Source organism: Mirounga leonina, unplaced genomic scaffold (assembly GCF_011800145.1).
Source record: "Mirounga leonina isolate KUSES-001 unplaced genomic scaffold, KU_Mleo_1.0 Mir_53, whole genome shotgun sequence".
NCBI classification, from domain to species: Eukaryota; Metazoa; Chordata; class Mammalia; order Carnivora; family Phocidae; genus Mirounga; species Mirounga leonina.
The window spans coordinates 65233333-65252894 of NW_023270807.1; the positions used below are offsets into that span (position 1 = coordinate 65233333).

Here is a 19562-nt window from a genome sequence, read left to right on the forward strand (position 1 = left end):
AAAACAACAAACATCAATGAAAGAGAATAGGAAACCCAGAAATAAACTCACATTATATAGTCAATTAATCTTTGACAAAGCAGGAAATAATATGCAATGGGAAAAAGACAATCTCTTCAACAAATGACGTTGGGAAAACTGGACAGCTACATGCAAAAGAATTTCCTTTCTTACATCATACACAAAAATAAACTCAAAATGGATTAAGGATCTAAATGTGAGACCTTTCTAAAACCATAAAAATCTTGGAAGAGAGCATAGGCAGTAATTTCTCTGACATTGGCCCTAGGAACATTTTCTAGATATGCCTCTGGAGGCAAAGGAAATAAAAGGAAAAATAAACTATTGGGACTATATCAAAATAAAAAGCTTCTGCATAGCAAAGAAAGCAACCAACAAAACTAAAAGACAACCTACTGAATGGGAGAAGATACTTAACAAATGACATATCCAATAAAGGATTAGAATACAAATTATATAAAGAACTTATACAATTCAACACTCAAAAAACAAATAATCCAATTAAGAAATGGGCAGGAAACATGAACAGACATTTCTCCAAAGAAGACATACAAATGGCTAGCAAACACCCGAAAAGATGCTTAACACCACTCATCATCAGGGAAATGCAAGTCAAAATCACAATGAGATATCACCTCACACCAGTCAGAATGGTTAAAATAAACACAAGAAACAACCAGTATTGGCAAGGATGTGGAGATAAAGGCACACTTGTACACTGTTGGTGGGAATGCAAACTGGTGCAGCCACTGTGGAAGACGGTATGGAGGTTCCTTAAAAAATTAAAAATAGAACTACCCATGATCCAGGAATTGCACTCCTGGGTCTTTACCCCCAAAATACAAAAACTCTAATTCAAAGGGATCCATGCACCCCTATGTTTATTGCAGCATTATTTACAATAGGCAGGTTTTGGAAGTTGCCTAAGTATTTATTGATAGATGAATGGATATGCTTGATCTTAGCCAAAAGGCTGAGAAGTGATTGATAGATGAAGAGGTGGTATATATACATATATGTATGTATGTTATGTGTGTGTGTGTGTGTGTATAATGGAATATTACTCAGTCATAAAAAGGGACAACATCTTGTCATTTGCAACAACATGGATGGATCTACAGGGTATAATGCTAAGCAAAATAAGCCAGTCAGAAAAAGACAAATACTATATGATTTCACTCATATGTGGAATTTAAGAAACAAAACAAACAGGGGCGTGTGGGTGGCTCTGTTGTTAAGCGTCTGCCTTCGGCTCAGGTCATCATTCCAGGATCCTGGGTTCAAGCTCCACGTTGGGCTCCCTGCTCAGCTGGAAGCCTGCTTCCCCCTCTCCCACTGCCCCTGCTTGTGATCCCTCTCTTGTTAGCTCTCTCTCTGTCAAATAAATAAATAAAATCTTAAAAAAAAAACAAAACAAAGAAACAAAATAAACAAAAGAAAAAAGAAAAAAAGAGACAAACCAAAAAACAGACTCTTAACTATAGAGAACAGATGGTTTCCAGAGGAAAGGTGGGTGGGGGATGGGTGAAATAGGTGAAAGGGCCTAAGAGTATACTTATCTTGATGAGCACTGAGTATTACATGGAATAGTTGAATCACTACATCATACACCTGAAATGAATATAATAAAATAAAAAAAAAGAACAAGGGCAAACACACACCCTTACCTGTAGTTTTCCCAGATTTTGGAGGTCCCAGAATTATAATCCTAATGGGCACAGTAGGCTTGGGTTTGGGTTGGCGGATATATTTGATTGGGTTCTTCATAAATTTTTCTTTCGTTTCCTTACTAGATAAAAAATAGATATACTGACGATGGATTACAGCATGAACTGGATTCTCTGAAGTTTCGATTGGTTTGATTGTCTCTCCTTCACTTAGCTGCAATATATACACAATTAAATTCATAGGTTTAAGTTATTCAGCATTTCCTCCAAATACATTTGAACAAATTTGTAAAATAAGAAAATCTTTCTTAACAATATATAAGAAAACTAATTATAGCCAAATATTATTATTAAAGACTATGTAAAAAGAACTATCTTATACCCATATGCAATTGATGAAATCTTCACTAGCTTTCAGTTCATGACAATTATAGTTCTCCTACTTCATTTATAATGTATTTAGTGTATGTTTTTGCCAAGGAGTGTAAAGTTATTTGCATATATTCATGGGCCAATTTATCCTCACAAACAGGTCCATTCCTAAGGTGGTGTTATGGATGGAAATGTGTTCCCCCCAATTCATAAGTTGAAGCCCTAATCCCCAAAGTGACTGTATTTGGAGATTGGGCCTTTAAGGAGGTAATTAAGGTTGAGATCGTTAAGAGTGGAGCCCTATCCAATAAGACTGGTGTCCTTATATGAAGAGGAAGAGACACCAGAAGTGCATAAGCACAGAGGAAGGGTCACGTGGGGACATAGTGAAAAGGTGGATCATCTGCAAGCCAGGAAGAGAGGTCTCACCAGAAAACTGTCCCTGCTGGCACCTAGATCTTGGATTTCCAGCCTTAGAACTGTGAGAAAATAAATTTCTATTGTTTGAGCCACCACATCTGTGGTACTTTGTTATGGCAGCCTGAGTAAACTAATACAGGTGGGGTCCTGGGTTATCTTTAGGGGCATACTGGTAGGACAAATCCCACAGGCATCTCATCCACATTTTATATAGGCAAAATTCCACTCACATAAACATCAAGAGCAGTCATAAAAGGGAAAAATACCTAAAAGCCTGCTTAAGGTTTAGGTATGGAATGGAGTGGGAGGAATGGTCCCACATATTTGCATTAGGTCAAGATGAGAACTGGGTAATTAATTGATGTTAGGTTTGGATATCTTTTTTTAGAGCATCAGATGGCCACATATCAGCCCATACTTGACAAAGTAGGTGTGAAGCAGTACGGTTCAATTTGCTCCTTTACCAGAGCTACACCTAGACAGTTGTCACAGGTCAATGGTATTGTCAACATCAACATTTTTGGGCTGGAGTAAATGCTAGGTATAAGAAGAAACTCAGGGGTGGCGTGGGAATGTCTGCTGTATGTCTTATATTTGGTAATAAAAAAAGCTGAAAGTCTAATGATTCCATTTCAAATTCCCAAATTGAGAGTCCTTACAGTAGTTTCTGCTATTGCTCAAAATAATTAGCATGTATCCTTTCTCCTCTGTAGGTCAGATTACACAAAGTGTCATTAAATCAGAAATATCAAACTGTTATGTACCCAGGGGCACCTGGCTGGCTCAGTTAAGGGGCTGCCTTCGGCTCAGGTCATGATCTCAGGGCTCTGGGATCGAGCCCCACATCGGGCTCCCGCCTGGCGGGCTGCGGGGGGGAGTCTGCTTCTCCCTCTCTCTACCCCTCCCCACCGCTCATGCGCTCTCTCTCTCTCAGATAAATAAAATCTTTTTTTTTTCTTAAAGATTTTATTTATTTATTTGAGAGAAAGAGAGAGAGACAGAGAAACAGCATGAGAGGGGAGAGGGTCAGAGGGAGAAGCAGGCTCCCCGCCGAGCTGGGAGCCCGATGTGGGACTCGATCCCAGGACTCCGGGATCATGACCCGAGCCGAAGGCATTTGCTTAACCAACTGAGCCACCCAGGCGCCCAAATAAAATCTTTTTTAAAAAAACTGTCATGCACCCAGAAAGCTTCCCAAACAGCCCTGAAAAATGCTTATTTAAATGCTTAAACCCTTCCTATGACCATGCACTCCTTTCTCCACAAGACGTTATTATATAGTCCTAATTATGTTTGGACATGAGCCTTTTCTCCTTAAATAGGGTTCTGACTTTGTCTGCTTCTTCCCCTTTCTTTCTCATCTCAGAGAGAAGGGCATGGCTATCTTTCAAAAACTTTCTAGGTGATTCTAATACATACTTAACTCTACCCAATTCTCTATGGAGGGCACTGTCATATGTCTCTATATTCCAGCATGATATTTGAAAAGGTTTCTCTTGACATCCTACCGCTAAGATAAAGAAGATGGCACAATTAAGTAGAACTGAAATTGACTGTGTCAATATCAACCAAGAAGGAGATTTCAGGTAAATGCACATGGCTCCATTTTGGATCCCATCTTCTGAAATACTTTTTATCAGTGACCAATAATAGTAATACATATTAATAACAACTATAACTTTTATTGAGCACTACAAAAAGCCAAACACTCTTGTAAGCACTTTACAGTAATTAACTCATTTAATCATTGTAACAATATTATAAGGTAGGGACTATTCTTATTCCCATTATGCAAATGGAAATGACTCAGAGAGGTTAAGTAATTTGTCCAAGGTTGGTCATCTAATAAGTAGTGGTTTTGAACTCAGGCAGTCTGGATACAGAGGCCATGATCTTCTCCACTGTGCTATATCATCAATGGAAATAAAAAGGTACATGGGCCGAGTGAGCAGGTCACTATCACAGGACATTTTTTAATTGTCTTTGTAACACTTAATATTATCTCTCAAGAACATATTTGTTTGTTTACTTATTTATTGCCTATCCTCCCTCCCCAATCCAACTAGAATATAAGCTGAAAGACAAAAGAAACCTTGTCTGTTTTGTTCACTACTCTATTCCCAGGGACTAGAACAGTAGCTGGCATATTCTTGGTTGAGATTTGTTGAAAATCATCCCACATTTGGGGTTAGTGAATTCTAACTGGATTAAATCTGTTTGTCCACACTGCATAAAAATATGGTCCTTACAAATTCTTGTTATGAACATCATTGTCACATTTTGTATTGTGTCTCACACTTTCCAGAGGACTTTATACTCTTGTATTTGATCACAGTGGCCTGGGGGCATTATTCTTTCATCTTAAAGGTAAGGAACCAGTCAGGGTCTTAGTACAGAACTAGGTCTTAGTACAGGGTCTGAGACCCTGGGTCCATTAAAGAATCAAAGAAGTCATTTGACTTGCCTAAAATTAGGTGGCAAATTAGTACTGGAGCTCAGGCCTTTCGATGTGTAGTTTGAAAATATTTCCACTACCTATCTTCAGCTACAAAGTTAAAACCAAGTTGGAATTGTGTTATCTCTACAGAAGTAGATGAAAGAGATTAAACCCTTTGATTACCATTCATTCTTCAGAAAAATAAAACAATCACATATTTTTATAGCTAATTAAGAGTACTGTATAATGCTTAGAATTTTTGAAATTATCCTCTGTCTTCTTCTTAGACATACTTAAAAAAAATAAAAGAAAGAACACAGCTTTTAGATGCATTTGCTGATATTACCTTTACAGGGTCCCAGTAGCCAAATGCGCTTACATACTTATAGGTACAGCTAAGCATTTTCTGGGCAAGGTGTGATGCTATTGGATAACATTTTTCAAAAATGCTCTCACGATTCTCCACCAGTGGTTTCAGTTTCATATTCATATTATATTGTACAATGTGGATTTTTCGAGCTCCATTGATGAGAATCACTGGGATCAAAAGCTTCTCAAATTCATCCTGATGAAAAAAAATCATAAAACCAAATATCTTTAATGGGACAAAGTCTGGTCACAGCACATAGACATTGCTGGTGAGTGACTGCTTCAGTCAAGAGAACAAATATTTTTCAGCTTCTGAGTGGCTGCATATTGGCAGCTAAAACTTTTGACTCTATGTGGCTTCCATGTTGCCCTTGATTTATTAATTTGTTTTCATAATTGCAAGTGGTGCTGGCTAAAGGGAAGACAGCCCTAAAATATGCATTTCTTTTGAAATGTTAAAAAGAAACTAAGACATAAACCAAATTGCATTTGTTCCGTTCTCAAATGTTACATTTTAAATTATGAAAAATGAAGGAAAAGTAGTAACCTGTATTACTTGTAAATTACTCATATCTGCTTCAAATTTTTCTCCCAGTTCACCTCTCAGGCGCTCAAGTGCATCCATTTCCTGTTCTTCATCTTCCTCACTCATCACTTCCTCATCTTTTGGAAATTCATCTTCAAGGATGTTGTCAATATCATCTTCATCTTCTTCAGGCTCTTCTTCACTGAAGTCTTCATCTTCTTTACCAATCTAAGGAAGAAAATACTCTCTTTTACTACATATCTAAAATATGCGACAAATAACTCTGCTAACTAATCATTTGGAATATTTTATGTACCTGGATATTGGTTGATGTGGCATTGCAACATTAGTGACATAGTAAAATTTTAAATATCTGGCACCCAGAAATTTAATTCCTTCAAGACTCTGACACCATACTGATCCCATAGTAAATACATAAACAAGATATTAAATGCTATTTATTCTTATGGTTGTGAGAAATTTACATTTGTTTATTTAGAGTTTTAATTTTAATTCCAGTTAATTAACATAGGTTATGTTAGTTTCAGGTGTACAATACAGTGAATCAAAAATCACTATTGGGACGCCTGGGTGGCTCAGTGAGTTAAGCGTCTGCCTTCAGCTCACATCATGGTCCCAGGGTCCTGGGATTGAGCCCCGCATCAGGCTCCTTGCTCTTCGGGAAGTCTGCTTCTCCCTCTGCCTGCTCTGCCCGCCACTCCCCCTGATTGTGCTCTCTCTCTCTGACAAATACATAAAACCTTTAAAAAAAAAATCACTATTCATACATCACCTGGTGCTCATCACAACAAGTGTGCTCCTTAATCCTCATCATCTAATTAACCCATTCCGCCACCCATCTCCACGCTGGTAACCCTCAGTTTGTTCTCTATAATTAAGGGGGAAAATGAAGGGGGAGAAATCAGAGGGGGAGACGAACCATGAGAGACTATGGACTCTGAAAAACAAACTGAGGGTTCTGGGGGGGGCCGGTAGGGGGGATGGGTTAGCCCGGTGATGGGTATTAAAGAGGGCACGTATTGAATGGAGCATTGGGTGTTATACGCACACAATGAATCACGGAACACGACATCAAAAACTAATGATGTAATGTGTGGTGATTAACATAACATAATAAAATAAAATAAAAAAGAGTCTGTTTCTTCTTCTTTTTCCCCCACCTCCCCAGGTGGTTGATACCTTCATTGCTTTTGAGGTGGGGGGCTCAGGAGTTCTTGGTGGGGCGCCAACTTCCTCTTCACTGTCACAGGCTTCTGGTGCTCAGGATGGCACCGGCTCTGCAAATGGCAGCCATGTGCAGATCCAGGCGGTACTTGGTTCTTGTGGATCATGTGCCTGATGCTGCTGACGGGGGCCCACACATTCTTGTTAATGGTGGTCCACATGTAGGAGGTGGTGGGTTTTCACTGGCCAGATCTCTGCTTCCTGATCACCACTACACCTTTGTGGTGGGCCGGTGACTTCACACCCACAGCCCGTGGGTGTGAAGGAGTTATGAGCCTTCAGGTTATTGGGCTGGGCACTGTGTGTCTGCTTGTTCCTCTTGATCAGGAAGCTGGAGCAGTTCCACAGGACCATCCATTGCAGGTGGGTGGACAGGGCGCCTCTCACTACCGCCATGGAAGTTGGAAAGAGCAAGAGTCTGTTTCTTTATTTGTCTCTTTTTTTTTCCTTGCTCGTTTGTTTTGTTTCTTGAATTTCACATATGAGTGAAATCATATAGTATTTGTCTTCTCTGACTGACTTATTTCACTTAGCATAATACCCTCTAGCTCCCTCTTCACTAACAATATTTAATGGAACTCAAAGAGAATAAATCATTCACTAGCTGTGTTAGCTTGGACAAGATCAGTTTCCTCATCTGTAAAATAGGAATAATAAAAGTACCTATCCCACAGGGATGGTGGGAGCATTAAATTACTTAATACATGCAAAACCCTTACTTAGAAAAATATTGGGCACACGGTAAGCATGAAATGATAGCTATTATTGTTATTATTGTGCCATTAGAGCTATTATTTGTTACTTTGTATAAAGCATGCTAACAGAACCGTATATGTCCTTTAGGAATTTATAGCCCATCTGAAGAAAGAAGAATAATACGTAAACGATTATTAAAGACCATGGCAGGATATTGGCACTAAGTGGTGCTTTACAGGCTTTAATATGTATCCCTCCTGCACTGCCTCCACACTCTTCTCCCTGAAGTATTCCTTCTATCAGTTGGAGCACTGCCTTCCAGTTGGAAACCTGGAAGTTTTCCTAACTCCTTGTTCTCCATAATTGCACATCGAGTTTCCAAGGACCGTAATCCTAAACAATGCCCTAGACTATCTCCTTTCCAGTACCGCCCCACTGTCGCCCTTTCATTATCTCTTGCCTGCAATCTCCTGCTTAGCTCCCTGTTTCCTAATCTTTCTACTGATTAGACCCTGGTTCCTTTCAAGAGCACCTAGAGCTGGGATTTGACCTTGCACGTGCAAGGAGTAAGATGAGAGGATAAGGTCCCTTCTTGCTCTGTGCCCAGGCTCCTCTCTCTCCAAAAGGGGTTTGCCTGTGGGGAAGTGTTTTTCAGTTCTGGTTCTTTTTTATTTGAATTTTGAAACCACTTGGTTCTCTTACTACTTTTTTCCTTACACTTTGACCAAAAAAAAAAAAAAAAAATCTGAGATTTGATTTTCTAAGGATCATTGGAAGTATGTTGAGATGAGTCCACACTGCAAACCAGGGACAACTCAGTTCTCAGTGAACTTGTACTCACCTCTCTTGGCTCTACTTAATAGCTCTTCCAACTTGTTTGTTAATTAAAAAAACTATACCAGTTTAAAAATAGATTCATTTGGGGGTGCCTGTGTGACTCAATTGGTTGAGCGCCCGACTCGATTTCAGCTCAGGTCATGATCTCAGGGTCATGGGATTGAGCCCCAAGTCAGGCTCTGCACTCAGCGTGGAATCTGCTGAAGATTCTCTCTCTCTCCCTCCCTGCCCTCTCTCTCTAAAATAAATAAATAAAATCTTTTTACAAGATGAAAAAAATAAAAACAGATTCATTTTTGCTAAAGGATAAAATTATAAAGCATTATATAGGGTAAAAAAATTTCCCTATTTCCCATCTCTATTTCCACTTTCCTACCTAGAAATAATTTTGGTTAACAATTTTGTTAAGATCCTTTTAGATGTTTACACCCCCACACACTCCCACACACAGAAAATTATATTTTACACATAAGTGGGATCATTCTATATTGTACAACTTGCTTTTTAAAAATACAATTTAGCAGTGCTTTTGAATTTCCTTCCATATAAAAACATACATTTCATTATTCTTATTTAGCCATTTTTGCATTAAAAAATTTTTTTTTGCTTTTTGTTTTTTTTTAGATTTATTTATTTATTTGAGAGAGAGAGAAAGCAAGTGCACAGGGCAGGGGGCGGGGGGAGAGAGGGAGACTGAGAGAGAAACTCTAAGCAGAGTCTGCGCTGCGCACATGGAGCCCGATGTGGGGCTTGATCTCAAGATCCCAAGATTATGACCTGAGCTGATACCAAGAGTCAGAGGCTCAACTGACTGTGCCACCCAGGAGCCCCTTTTATGGGTTTTTTGGTCATCTATGGAAATCGGTTTAGGAAATAACAAATTAAACAGTGAAAGGTAGACTCTTTTGACTGTTGTGATATTTGTTTTCTCTCTCATACTAGTGATGATGAAGAATTTTAGCTAACTTAAATTTCTCTTTCTTTCTCTTCTGCCTATTCCCCAGTGTTAGTCATATTTTTAATTCTTTAATTCTACAACTGAGTGCCTACAACTTTATTATTTTATTTTTTATTTTTTCTAGATTTTATTTATTTATTTGACAGAGAGAAATAGAGAGCACAAGCCCGGGGGAGCTGCAGGCAGAGGGAGAGGGAGAAGGAGGCTCCCCACTGAGCAAAGAGCTGGATGTGGGCTCGTGGGCTCAATGTGTGGCTCAATCCCAGGATCCTGGGATCATGACCTGAGCAGAAGGCAGACGCTTAACCGACTGAGCCACCAGGCACCCCTGAGTTATCATTTTTAGATGTGTGTTTTGATTCTCCACAATTCAAGAGAATGTCCTTACTCTTTTCACTTTTCCCTCTCTTTAGTTTCCAAATTTTTGTCTCCAATATTTCTACATTTACATTTGTCTGTAACTGTACTTAAGTATTTAGTGCTTCATGTAGAAATTGATTCTAATTGGAATTGGAATTGGAAGCAAACTTTTGATTGATTCTAAAAATTGAAACCCAATAAACAGCACTAGCCATATTTTAATTACATAATCCTTATTCACAGATAGCGACAGCGGGGATACAACCCTGTATCAACAAATGTGTATCATTCTGAAGTATCAAGGTCAAACATTATATTTTCTTATTATGCAAAATCATGCATTTTAATTTGCCCCATATGTGGATAATGTTTTTTTTGTTTTGTTTTGTTTTTTTAAATCTCTCCCCTACCCCATATTTCTGGTTTGGTTTTGTTTTTTAGATGGGAGAAACATTATTCACAAAATCAAGTGGCTACTTTTTTCAGGAAGAAAATCTAAAAAGCTAATTTTCAAAGATCTTAAATATCTAAAAGTGTTTCCTTTTTATCCTCATACATTGTAAATAGTCAAAAATCATTTTCACTCAGAATCTTGAAGGCATTGTCTTCGCCTTCCATCATCTAGTACTGTTGGTGAGAAGTCTGATACAAATCTTATCCACATTCCTTTGTAGGTATCTTTTCTTCATTTTATTTTATTTATTTTTATTTTTTATTTTTTTTAAAGATTTTATTTATTTATTTATTTGAGAGAGAGAGATACAGCATGAGAGGGGATAGGGTCAGAGGGAGAAGCAGGCTCCCTGCCGAGCCGGGAGCCCGATGTGGGACTCGATCCCAGGACTCCGGGATCATGACCTGAGCCGAAGGCAGTCGCCCAACCAACTGAGCCACCCAGGCGCCCTCTTTTCTTCATTTTAAAACACTTAAAATCTCTCTATAATGAGCACTCTCAAATTTCATGAGAATGTATCTAATGTACATCTCTTTTAATTTGTTCTGCTCGGTATTCATTGAGCCCTTTGAATTTGAAGATCCTCTGCTTTCTTCAATACTGGGAACATTTCTTTCAATATTTTTAAGATTATTTCCTCATATTTTCTCTCCTTTCTTTTTTTTTTTTTTTTGAATGCCTATTGGATGTTGACCCTCCTGGATTGACCCCACATAACTCCATTTTTTTCTTTCATATTTTCTATCTCGTGTATTTTTGTTCTATATTTGAGAAACTTCTTTGACTTTTCCTTCTAATCTTTTTATTCAACTTTTAACTAATTTACTAATTTATATAGCTTCCATGAACTCTTTTTTGTCTGATTTTTCATAACATCCTGTTTTTGTTTTCTGGATAAAAGTTCTTGAATTTTCTGAGGGAGATTGGAATTTTTTTTAACGTTTAGTAAGGTTTTCTGAATTGCCTATTCATTTTAGGGTCAATTGTTCTGTTTGCTCATCTTGCTGCTCCTTTGTATTGATAATTTTTCTCAAGTATATGGTAATCCTTGGTTGTTCATTCATTTTTATGAATGGAGGACCAAGTTGATTAATTCAGAGCAACTGCAAGCTCTGGGTATGTGAGCAGGGCAGGTTGTATTGTGCTTCCATTTGAATGAGATATGAGAATGAGAAGAGGCAGGCAGGATGGATCTTGCTCCAAATCATGGAGGACACCAACCAACATTCCGTGGCACCTATCATCTTCACGACGGACTATTTAATTACTTTAGAAATTATTTGCCTTTTTTTTCTTCATGGGGACAAATGTCATTGTTAACAAGGAGCTGTGGTAGCAACCTTAAATAATTTTTGTGCAATTAACTTTCCTGGACTTTCTAGATAATTGAATTATAGGCACATAATGAGTTCTGTTCTTACAGAACTTTTCAACATGTATGCTATTTTTTTTCTTATTATGTTGCTTTTGCTAGTTCCTTAAGTACAATGTTGAATTTTTTAAAGGTTAATATCCTAAAAATCTCCACAGGTTAATTCTTCATAAGAAAAAAGCTTTTATTTTTCCATAAATGGCAATTTGATCTTTTGAAACAGTGCTGATATATTACACTTTTTAGGCCTTAAGTTAGTAAATACATGTTCTAAAATTCATGGTCTCAGAGATCTGCCTCCACTATAAAGGAATAAGTTAATTTAGTTTCTAGAAGATAATAACCATAAACCATGAAGAGTACACCTCCTCCCCTGCCACACACATTTTATCTCACTCATTTAAGGGGCTCGAGAGTAAACAAAGGCAGATTTTGGAAAACAGTAAAAATTTGGATGAAGCAGTGGGTTTAGGATGAGTTCTCTGATTTTGTGCATTTGCTCAGAGGGCAGCCTCCATTATAGTGGTGGTGGCACAAGGTGACTAAAACTCTGATAAGAAGCTTGGTGTCTTTCCATCTGGGGCAACCAGGGGAAGGAGACACAACCAGGGCACTGGAGAGTGAGGGTTGAGAGAACTGGAGAAGGGAACAGCAAATTTAGTTTGTAAAGACTGTGCATGTCTCTGAATCATGCACATATGGGCTATTTGAGAACAGTATCAATTGAACTGCCACCCGTTGCCAGTATGACAGAGTTGGCAGATTTAGTCTTACCAATAAATTGCCTGCTAAAACAAAAACACCAGCCTTCTCTGGAGGTATATAACAGAGTTCAGAATTTCCAGAACATAACGTTCATGATTCTAGGATATAATCCAAAATTATTCAAAATATAAAGGATCATGAGACATGACCCATTCTCATAAGAAAAGATATTAAATACCCACTCTGGGTATTAGAGTTACCAAACAAGAACTTTAAAGCAGTTGTTATCCCTATGACCAGTGAGGAAAAGGAAAATACATGAAAAGATAGGAAATCCCAGGAGAGAAAATATAAAAACAAATCAAATGGAAATTTTAGAACTAAAAAATACAGTATTTGAAATTATAAAAGATATCAGATGGGTTTAGTAGACTGGAGATGACAGAGGGAAGAATCAGTGAATTTGAAGATAGATCAAAAGAAATGATCAAACTTAAGAGAGAAAAAAGACTGAAAAAATGAACAGACCCAAGATCATGTGGAACAATAGTGAATGATCTAACCTATGTGAAATTGACTTTCAGAAGGATACAGAGAGCAAATAGAGCAGAAAAGGTATTTGAAGAAATAATGTCCAAAGTTCTCCCAATTTAGCAAAAGACATAAATTTACAGATTAAGGAAGCTTAGTGAACCCCAAACTAGATAAATATGAAGAAAATGACATGTAGGCATATCATAATCAAACTATTGAAGAGTAAAGATACAGAGAAAGTCATGAAAACAATCAGGAAAAACCATACAGGAAAACAATTCAAATGACCACATTCTTCTCATACCTCTGGTTTCCATCACACCACAGGAATGAATGAAAAGCCACAGAAATGGTAAATATCTGGATAAATGTAAAAGACTTATTTTTCCTCTTAAAAATTTTAAAATACATATGACTGTTTAAAACAAAAACTATAATTTTTTTCTTATGGAGTTTATAATATATTTGGTTGTAAAACAAATAACTAGAGCATAAAGGGTGTTGGTGGAGTGGGGGCGGGTGTAAATTGACTTCTACAGTCACAGGTTTCTATGGTATTACATGGAATGATACTGACTCTAAGTAGAGTGGGAAAAGCTAAGGATGTATATGTAATCAAGAGCAACCACTAAAAAACAATACATAGAGGTATAACTAAAAAGCCAATAGATAAATAAAATACATTCAAACAATCCCAGAGATGGCTGGAAAGGGAAAAGAGAAAATAAAGACAACAAACAGAAAACAAAATTCATGGTCTCCGAGAAATAGGACTAGATTTGGGGTTAGCTCTCTCATAACTTTCTGTCAGTAGGGGAAGGGAGGAGCAAGGCTACAACTGAGTAGAAGTTTATGTCAGGAGGGTGATGGAGATTATACTTGGAATGCTTACAACTAGAGAAGAAATGGAAAGAGGAGAGCTGCAAGACTTGTCAGAGTTCTGAGGCTTCCCAATACAGACGCATGCTAAGCAGACACCAGACTTCCTTACTACACCTGGTTGTCTCCCAAATATGGATTTTTTGAGACACTATTCCAAACTATTTGTTTTTCAAACCTTAAAACTCAATCCAAGGGAGGTGAGTGGGGGAGATGGGTGAAACGGGTGATGGGGATTAAGGAGTACACTTGTGATGAGCACCGGGTATTGTATGGAAGTGTTCAATCACTATATTGTACATTTAAAACTACTATTACACGGTATGTTAACTAACTGGAACTTAAATAAAAACTTAAAAAAAACTCAATCCCCAACTTGTACACCCCATACACACCTTTGCTTTCTGTTCCATCCCAAAGAGCTCTCTGCACATAGACCTTTGGGCCTATACACTCTGCCTTCTTCCTAGAAGGCCTCAAGGATGGTCTTGTCCAGGTGCTTGGTCTTGAACCTTGTTTCAACCTCATTTGGACCCTGACTTTGGCTTCCCCTTGTACTCATGGTATTTATCTCTATTAACTATTCACCTGGGTGTAGCCCCCCACAATTCTGCTGATTTGTGGTCTGGCTCCCCGTCCTGGCTCTTTCTGGCTTTCTCCTGTCTGCGGCTACCCACAATTCGACAGAAGAGACTGAGGCACCAGAGAAGGAGCCAGTGAACAGGAAGAGAGCCAAGATTCTGGAGCGAGGACCAGGAGTAGAAGCAAGGCCTCTGAGGAGTTGGAAAGTATGCAAACTAAATCTCTATACAAAGTGGTTGATTTATAGATTATTCTTTAGGCACGCTTGGAGACTAAACTTCCACAAGATGGCGACATTTTCCTACAAAATTAATGCAGTCCCCTCAAGACTGAAGTAATTTCTTTTTTTTTTTTTTTTAAAGATTTTATTTATTTATTTGAGACAGAGAGAATGAGAGAGAGAGAGAGCACATGAGAGGGGGGAGGGTCAGAGGGAGAAGCAGGCTCCCCGCCGAGCAGGGAGCCTGATGTGGGACTCGATCCAGGGACTCCAGGATCATGACCTGAGCCGAAGGCAGTCGCTTAACCAACTGAGCCACCCAGGCGCCCAAGACTGAAGTAATTTCTAACGTTAGAAATGTGTTACCTGCTGCAAAAAATTCAGACAGTGAGGGCAATGATTTTTGTTAAGGAGGAGAAGACAAACCTGGGAGGGGCTTTATTTGCATACGGTTCCCCAATTAGTTGTGAAAAGGTGAGTCATGGAGCTGCACATTCTATACAAAAGGCAAATGATGAAAAGGCCACTGGTTCTGTTCATGAAAGCAAGCTCCAGGGTCTATGTGGAGTCAGAATGGATTTGAGTCAGGGTGTCACATTAACTGACTATAGCAATCACACTGTATGATCCTTGAGATGCTACATTTTGTTTAGTCTTCCTTTGTCTGAGGCAGTAGCAGGACATAACATAAAATTCTCATCAAAGGAGTAAAAAAAAAAATCAATACATAGTTTTCATCTTTGATTCATCAAAAATTTCAGAAATTATCTTCCCAAAGTCAGTTTGTATAAATTTATTGTGTGGGGATACATAGCCAATTTTGTAAAAGACTAAGTCTTAGGAGAGCTAACTTACAAAAACCTACTTAATTTATAAGATAGAATATTGAATTTTTGAATGAAAAATAGTAAGAAATCCCACCATTCTAATGTTAACAAATAGAAAAATTATAAATTAAGAACATTTAAAATTTATCCTGAAAACTGATTCTCTTAAGAAAAAGGAGGTTTAACTAAAAAATAGCAAAGAGGGAGAAATTAAAGTATTATTAATTCAGGAAACTAGATATTATTAATTTTTTTCCATTTTACAAAAAAAACCTAGGTTCAGAGAGATTAAGAAACTTGCTCAAAGTTATACAACAGCAACAAAACAACTGTTGAGTGCCTACTATGTGTCAGCACTATGTGAGGCACTGGGGAGCCAGCAGTGAACAAAGTCAGCAAGTACTAGAGAAAGGATACCAGTTTAGGTCAGCTCAACCCCAAAGTCTGGACTTTTTTGGTAGTATGTTGCTGAGACATGTGGGGTGATTTTTTAAAAAAATTTCATTTATTTATTTGACAGAGAGAGAGAGAGAGAGAACACGCAAGCAGGGGGAGCAGCAGAGGGAACGGGAGAAACAGGCTCCCAGCTGAGCAGGGAGCCCAATGTGGGACTTGATCCCAGGACCCTGAGATCATGACCTGAGCCGAAGGCAGACGTTTAATGACTGAGCCACCCAGGCACCCCTATGAGATGATTCTTAAGGGGACCACTTGGGATTCCCAAGGGCTAAAGGTAGTAACTATGGTTGAGCCCAGGTTAGGATGTCTGGATTGTTTTTTTGTTTTGTTTTTTGTTTTTTTAATCCTAAACATCAGCATGACTCCTTGAACAGAGTAGAATTTCAGAACATTGCTTGTCAGGGAATGAACAGTAGAATGAGGCCAGAAACTTCTGTCAATTTTGTTCATGGCTGAACCCCCCGTGACTGAATAGTGTCAGGCATGCAATGAGTGCTCAATTAAGGTTTGCTGATGGACCGGCCGACGGGCTGGATGGATAAGTGAAGATTAAGGCAAATAATGGAGGGTTCTTGTTCCTTAGATGGTGCCAGAACGTTCTCAGTCTAATGGTTTTAGATCTACTTTTGGTTGTAGACACTTTGTTTGGACAAAGAAACAATTGTTATGGCCTCTATTGTGCAATGTTTTGACTCCCAGTTACAGTTGCTCTGTATCAGCTGTCCTCTGTACTTAAGTCCAGCACATACATACCAGGGGGAGACATGGTTCCATGTGTAGCAAGTCCTATTTCCTGGATTCCTCTTCTCTCCTTCCCCTTGTTGGGTTGAATATTTTTATATGGTTGGAAATCAGATCACAGGAGAGTCAGTTTTGAAAAGATGGTACAGGGTGCTTTAGGCCAGAAGGAAATGGCAGAAGGCAGGAACCATCTTATTGTTTGCCTTGGTTACAGGGATTTACTTGTAAGCTGACTGTATAAATATGAGCCTCAGGTAACTTCTTAGAACTAGCATGTCTAGTCACACCTCCTCTTTAAATTCTGCACCCCTGAGTAAGCTTGGCTATAGCGTTGGTGTCAGCTAGGTCATTTCGGGAACAGCTCCTCTCCAAACAAAACAAAATCCACGATCTTCAAGGTTTATCTTTTTGAAAAATCAGCAGATAGAGAAAAGGAGCTTGTACTGAGTGTCCTGCACAATATATAAGTCTGAGAGTTCACAGGCTCTGCCTCGTTCCATTCTTTATCTCAACATAATCTTTATTTTAGGTCCAGCACAGCTTCACAGACTCCCTGTCTAGACCTCAATCCCAGACTCCCAGACTATCTCCCTGGGGCACGGGCAGCAAGTGTGAAAGGCAAAAATGAAAATCCAAAAGAAGCGTAGTTTAATGTAGTATTATATTTTGAATTTGATTATTTAACCTTCTTTAGTGGTTTTCCTTCTTATAAAAATGTTCACTTTTCTGATTATAAAAATAATGAAGGGGGGGCACCTGGGTGGCTCAGATGGTTAATTGTCTGCCTTCGGCTCAGGTCATGATCCTGGGGTCCTGGGATCAAGCCCCACATCAGGCTCCTGGCTCAGCAGGGAGCCTGCTTCTCCCTCTCCCTCTGCCTCTCCCCCTGCTCATGCTCTCTCTCTCTATCTCTGTGACTCAAATGAATAAATAAAATCTTTAAAAAAAAAAATAATGAAGGGTCACTGTAAACAATTATGGAATATCAAAAAATATAAAGAAAAAAGTGATATATAATCTTACTACTCAAACATAAACTCTGTGTACTTCCTTCAAGACTTCTTCTAAGCATCTATTTCATACTGTTGATATGTAAAAATATATAGAATATATAAATATGATATTATGGATATTCTGCCTTTTTAAAAAAGCAACCATTTTATTTACTTACCTCCCCTTTATGTCTTTTTTCTTTCTCTGCTAGAAGTTCAGCCCTTCTTTTAGAAATCATAGCATCCTGTTATAGAAAGAGACATTTAAACATTTTAACGGATAATGATAAAATTACTTTTTATGTATTAGTATATATATTTTTTCCCAAAGTGGGACTGGCATTTGGAGGAAAGGATGGTAAACTTTCCAGAAAAGCTCATGATGGTGGTAATTACGCTACTTCATCCTGTCCCTCTGGAACTGCTCATTAGCTATTTCCCTCCAGAGGGATAAACAGCCCATGGGCGCAGCCATTCTTTCTACAAACGTTAGAACACCTTTTCAAATTTATTATTTATTTGGTTGCTTTGGTAAAGAGGTAGGTTATGTACATGGAGAAATAGGGAAATACTTGGAAGCAATTTGTTGAAAATGTTTGATAATCTTTTATCATACTAATAAAATACAGCCTGATAACGTATTAAATAATTTAAGTCGTAGTATCTCTCAGAGTTGGAGTTAATTGATTAGCTTATTTATTTACAAATAGCTCAATGCGTCCAATCTTGGTTTTGTTTTTTTTTGTTTTGTTTTTGGAAACTCTTACTAATAACAAAATACATCTCCCTGTACCTTCCTCCTACCAATAATAGTTCCTCCCCTGTGGCCATTTGGAACACCTACAAGCTCTCTTCAGCATGAAAGCCCCTCACATTATTTAACACTGTTCTCATGTCCCATCTTTGTCTTCCTAGATCCAGATTTGAAAGTCTCAATCTTTGTGCCCTAGTCTAGATCTATAGATTTGCCCTTTCAGGACATGTCTTATAAATGGAATGAAACATATAGTATGTACTATTTTTTTTTTAACCTGGCTTCTTCCATTAAGCATAATGATTTTCATCCATGTTGTAGTGTGTTATCAATAGTTTGTTCTTTTTAAATACTGAATAGTATCCATTTTATGGATATACCACATATTCATTCATTCATCCAGCTTTATAAAATTGTAACATATTTAAAGTGTATCTTGTGACAATTTGATATAGATATACATTGTGAAAGGACTCCTTCCATTTAATTAATGAACACACCCATCACCTCAATATTTATCTTTTTTTTTTTTTGGTGACAACATTTAAGTTCTATTCTCTTAGCAAATTTTGATTATACAGTATGATGTTATCAAAGATAGTCACCATGTTATATATTAGACCTTCAGATCTTACTCATTTTATAGCTGAAAGTTTGTCCCTTTTACCACCTTCTCTCTATTTCTCCCACCCCTCAGTCCCTGGCAACCACTTTTCTACTCTCTTTCTATGAGTTTGAATTTTCTTTAGATTCCACATACAAATGATACCATGTACTATTTGTCTTACCCTGTCTGGTTAATTTCACTGAGCTTAATATCCTCAAGGTCCATCCATGTTGCAAAAGGCAGGATTTCCTTCTTTCTCATGGCTGAATAATGTCCCATTGTACATATAAACACAACATCTTTTTTATCCATTCATCCATTGATATGTTGCTTCCATATTTTGGCTATTGTAAATGCTACTGCAATGAACACGAGAGTGCAGATATCTCGTCCATATCCTGTTTTCATTTCCTTTGGATATATACCCAGAAGTAGGATTGCTGGATCATATGGTAGTTGTATTTTAAAATTTTTGAGAAACTTCCATACTATTTTCCTCAGTGATTGCACCAGTTTACATTCCCACCA

General features: G+C 38.0%; 1 protein-coding gene and 1 pseudogene across 1 annotated transcript in view; both read right to left on the bottom strand.

Annotated features, from left to right (window-relative positions):
• The window catches only part of AK9 (adenylate kinase 9), a 129607-nt gene that overhangs the window by 18119 nt on the left and 91926 nt on the right, over window positions 1-19562 (bottom strand). The window contains exons 27-30 of the mRNA XM_034991444.1: window positions 17853-17918; window positions 5834-6040; window positions 5264-5482; window positions 1689-1902 (exon numbers count right to left, since the gene is read on the bottom strand). Coding sequence (XP_034847335.1) covers window positions 1689-1902; window positions 5264-5482; window positions 5834-6040; window positions 17853-17918 — 706 coding nt within the window. The remainder of the gene's footprint in view (window positions 1-1688; window positions 1903-5263; window positions 5483-5833; window positions 6041-17852; window positions 17919-19562) is intronic.
• Window positions 7237-7465, bottom strand: LOC118000876 (annotated as a pseudogene).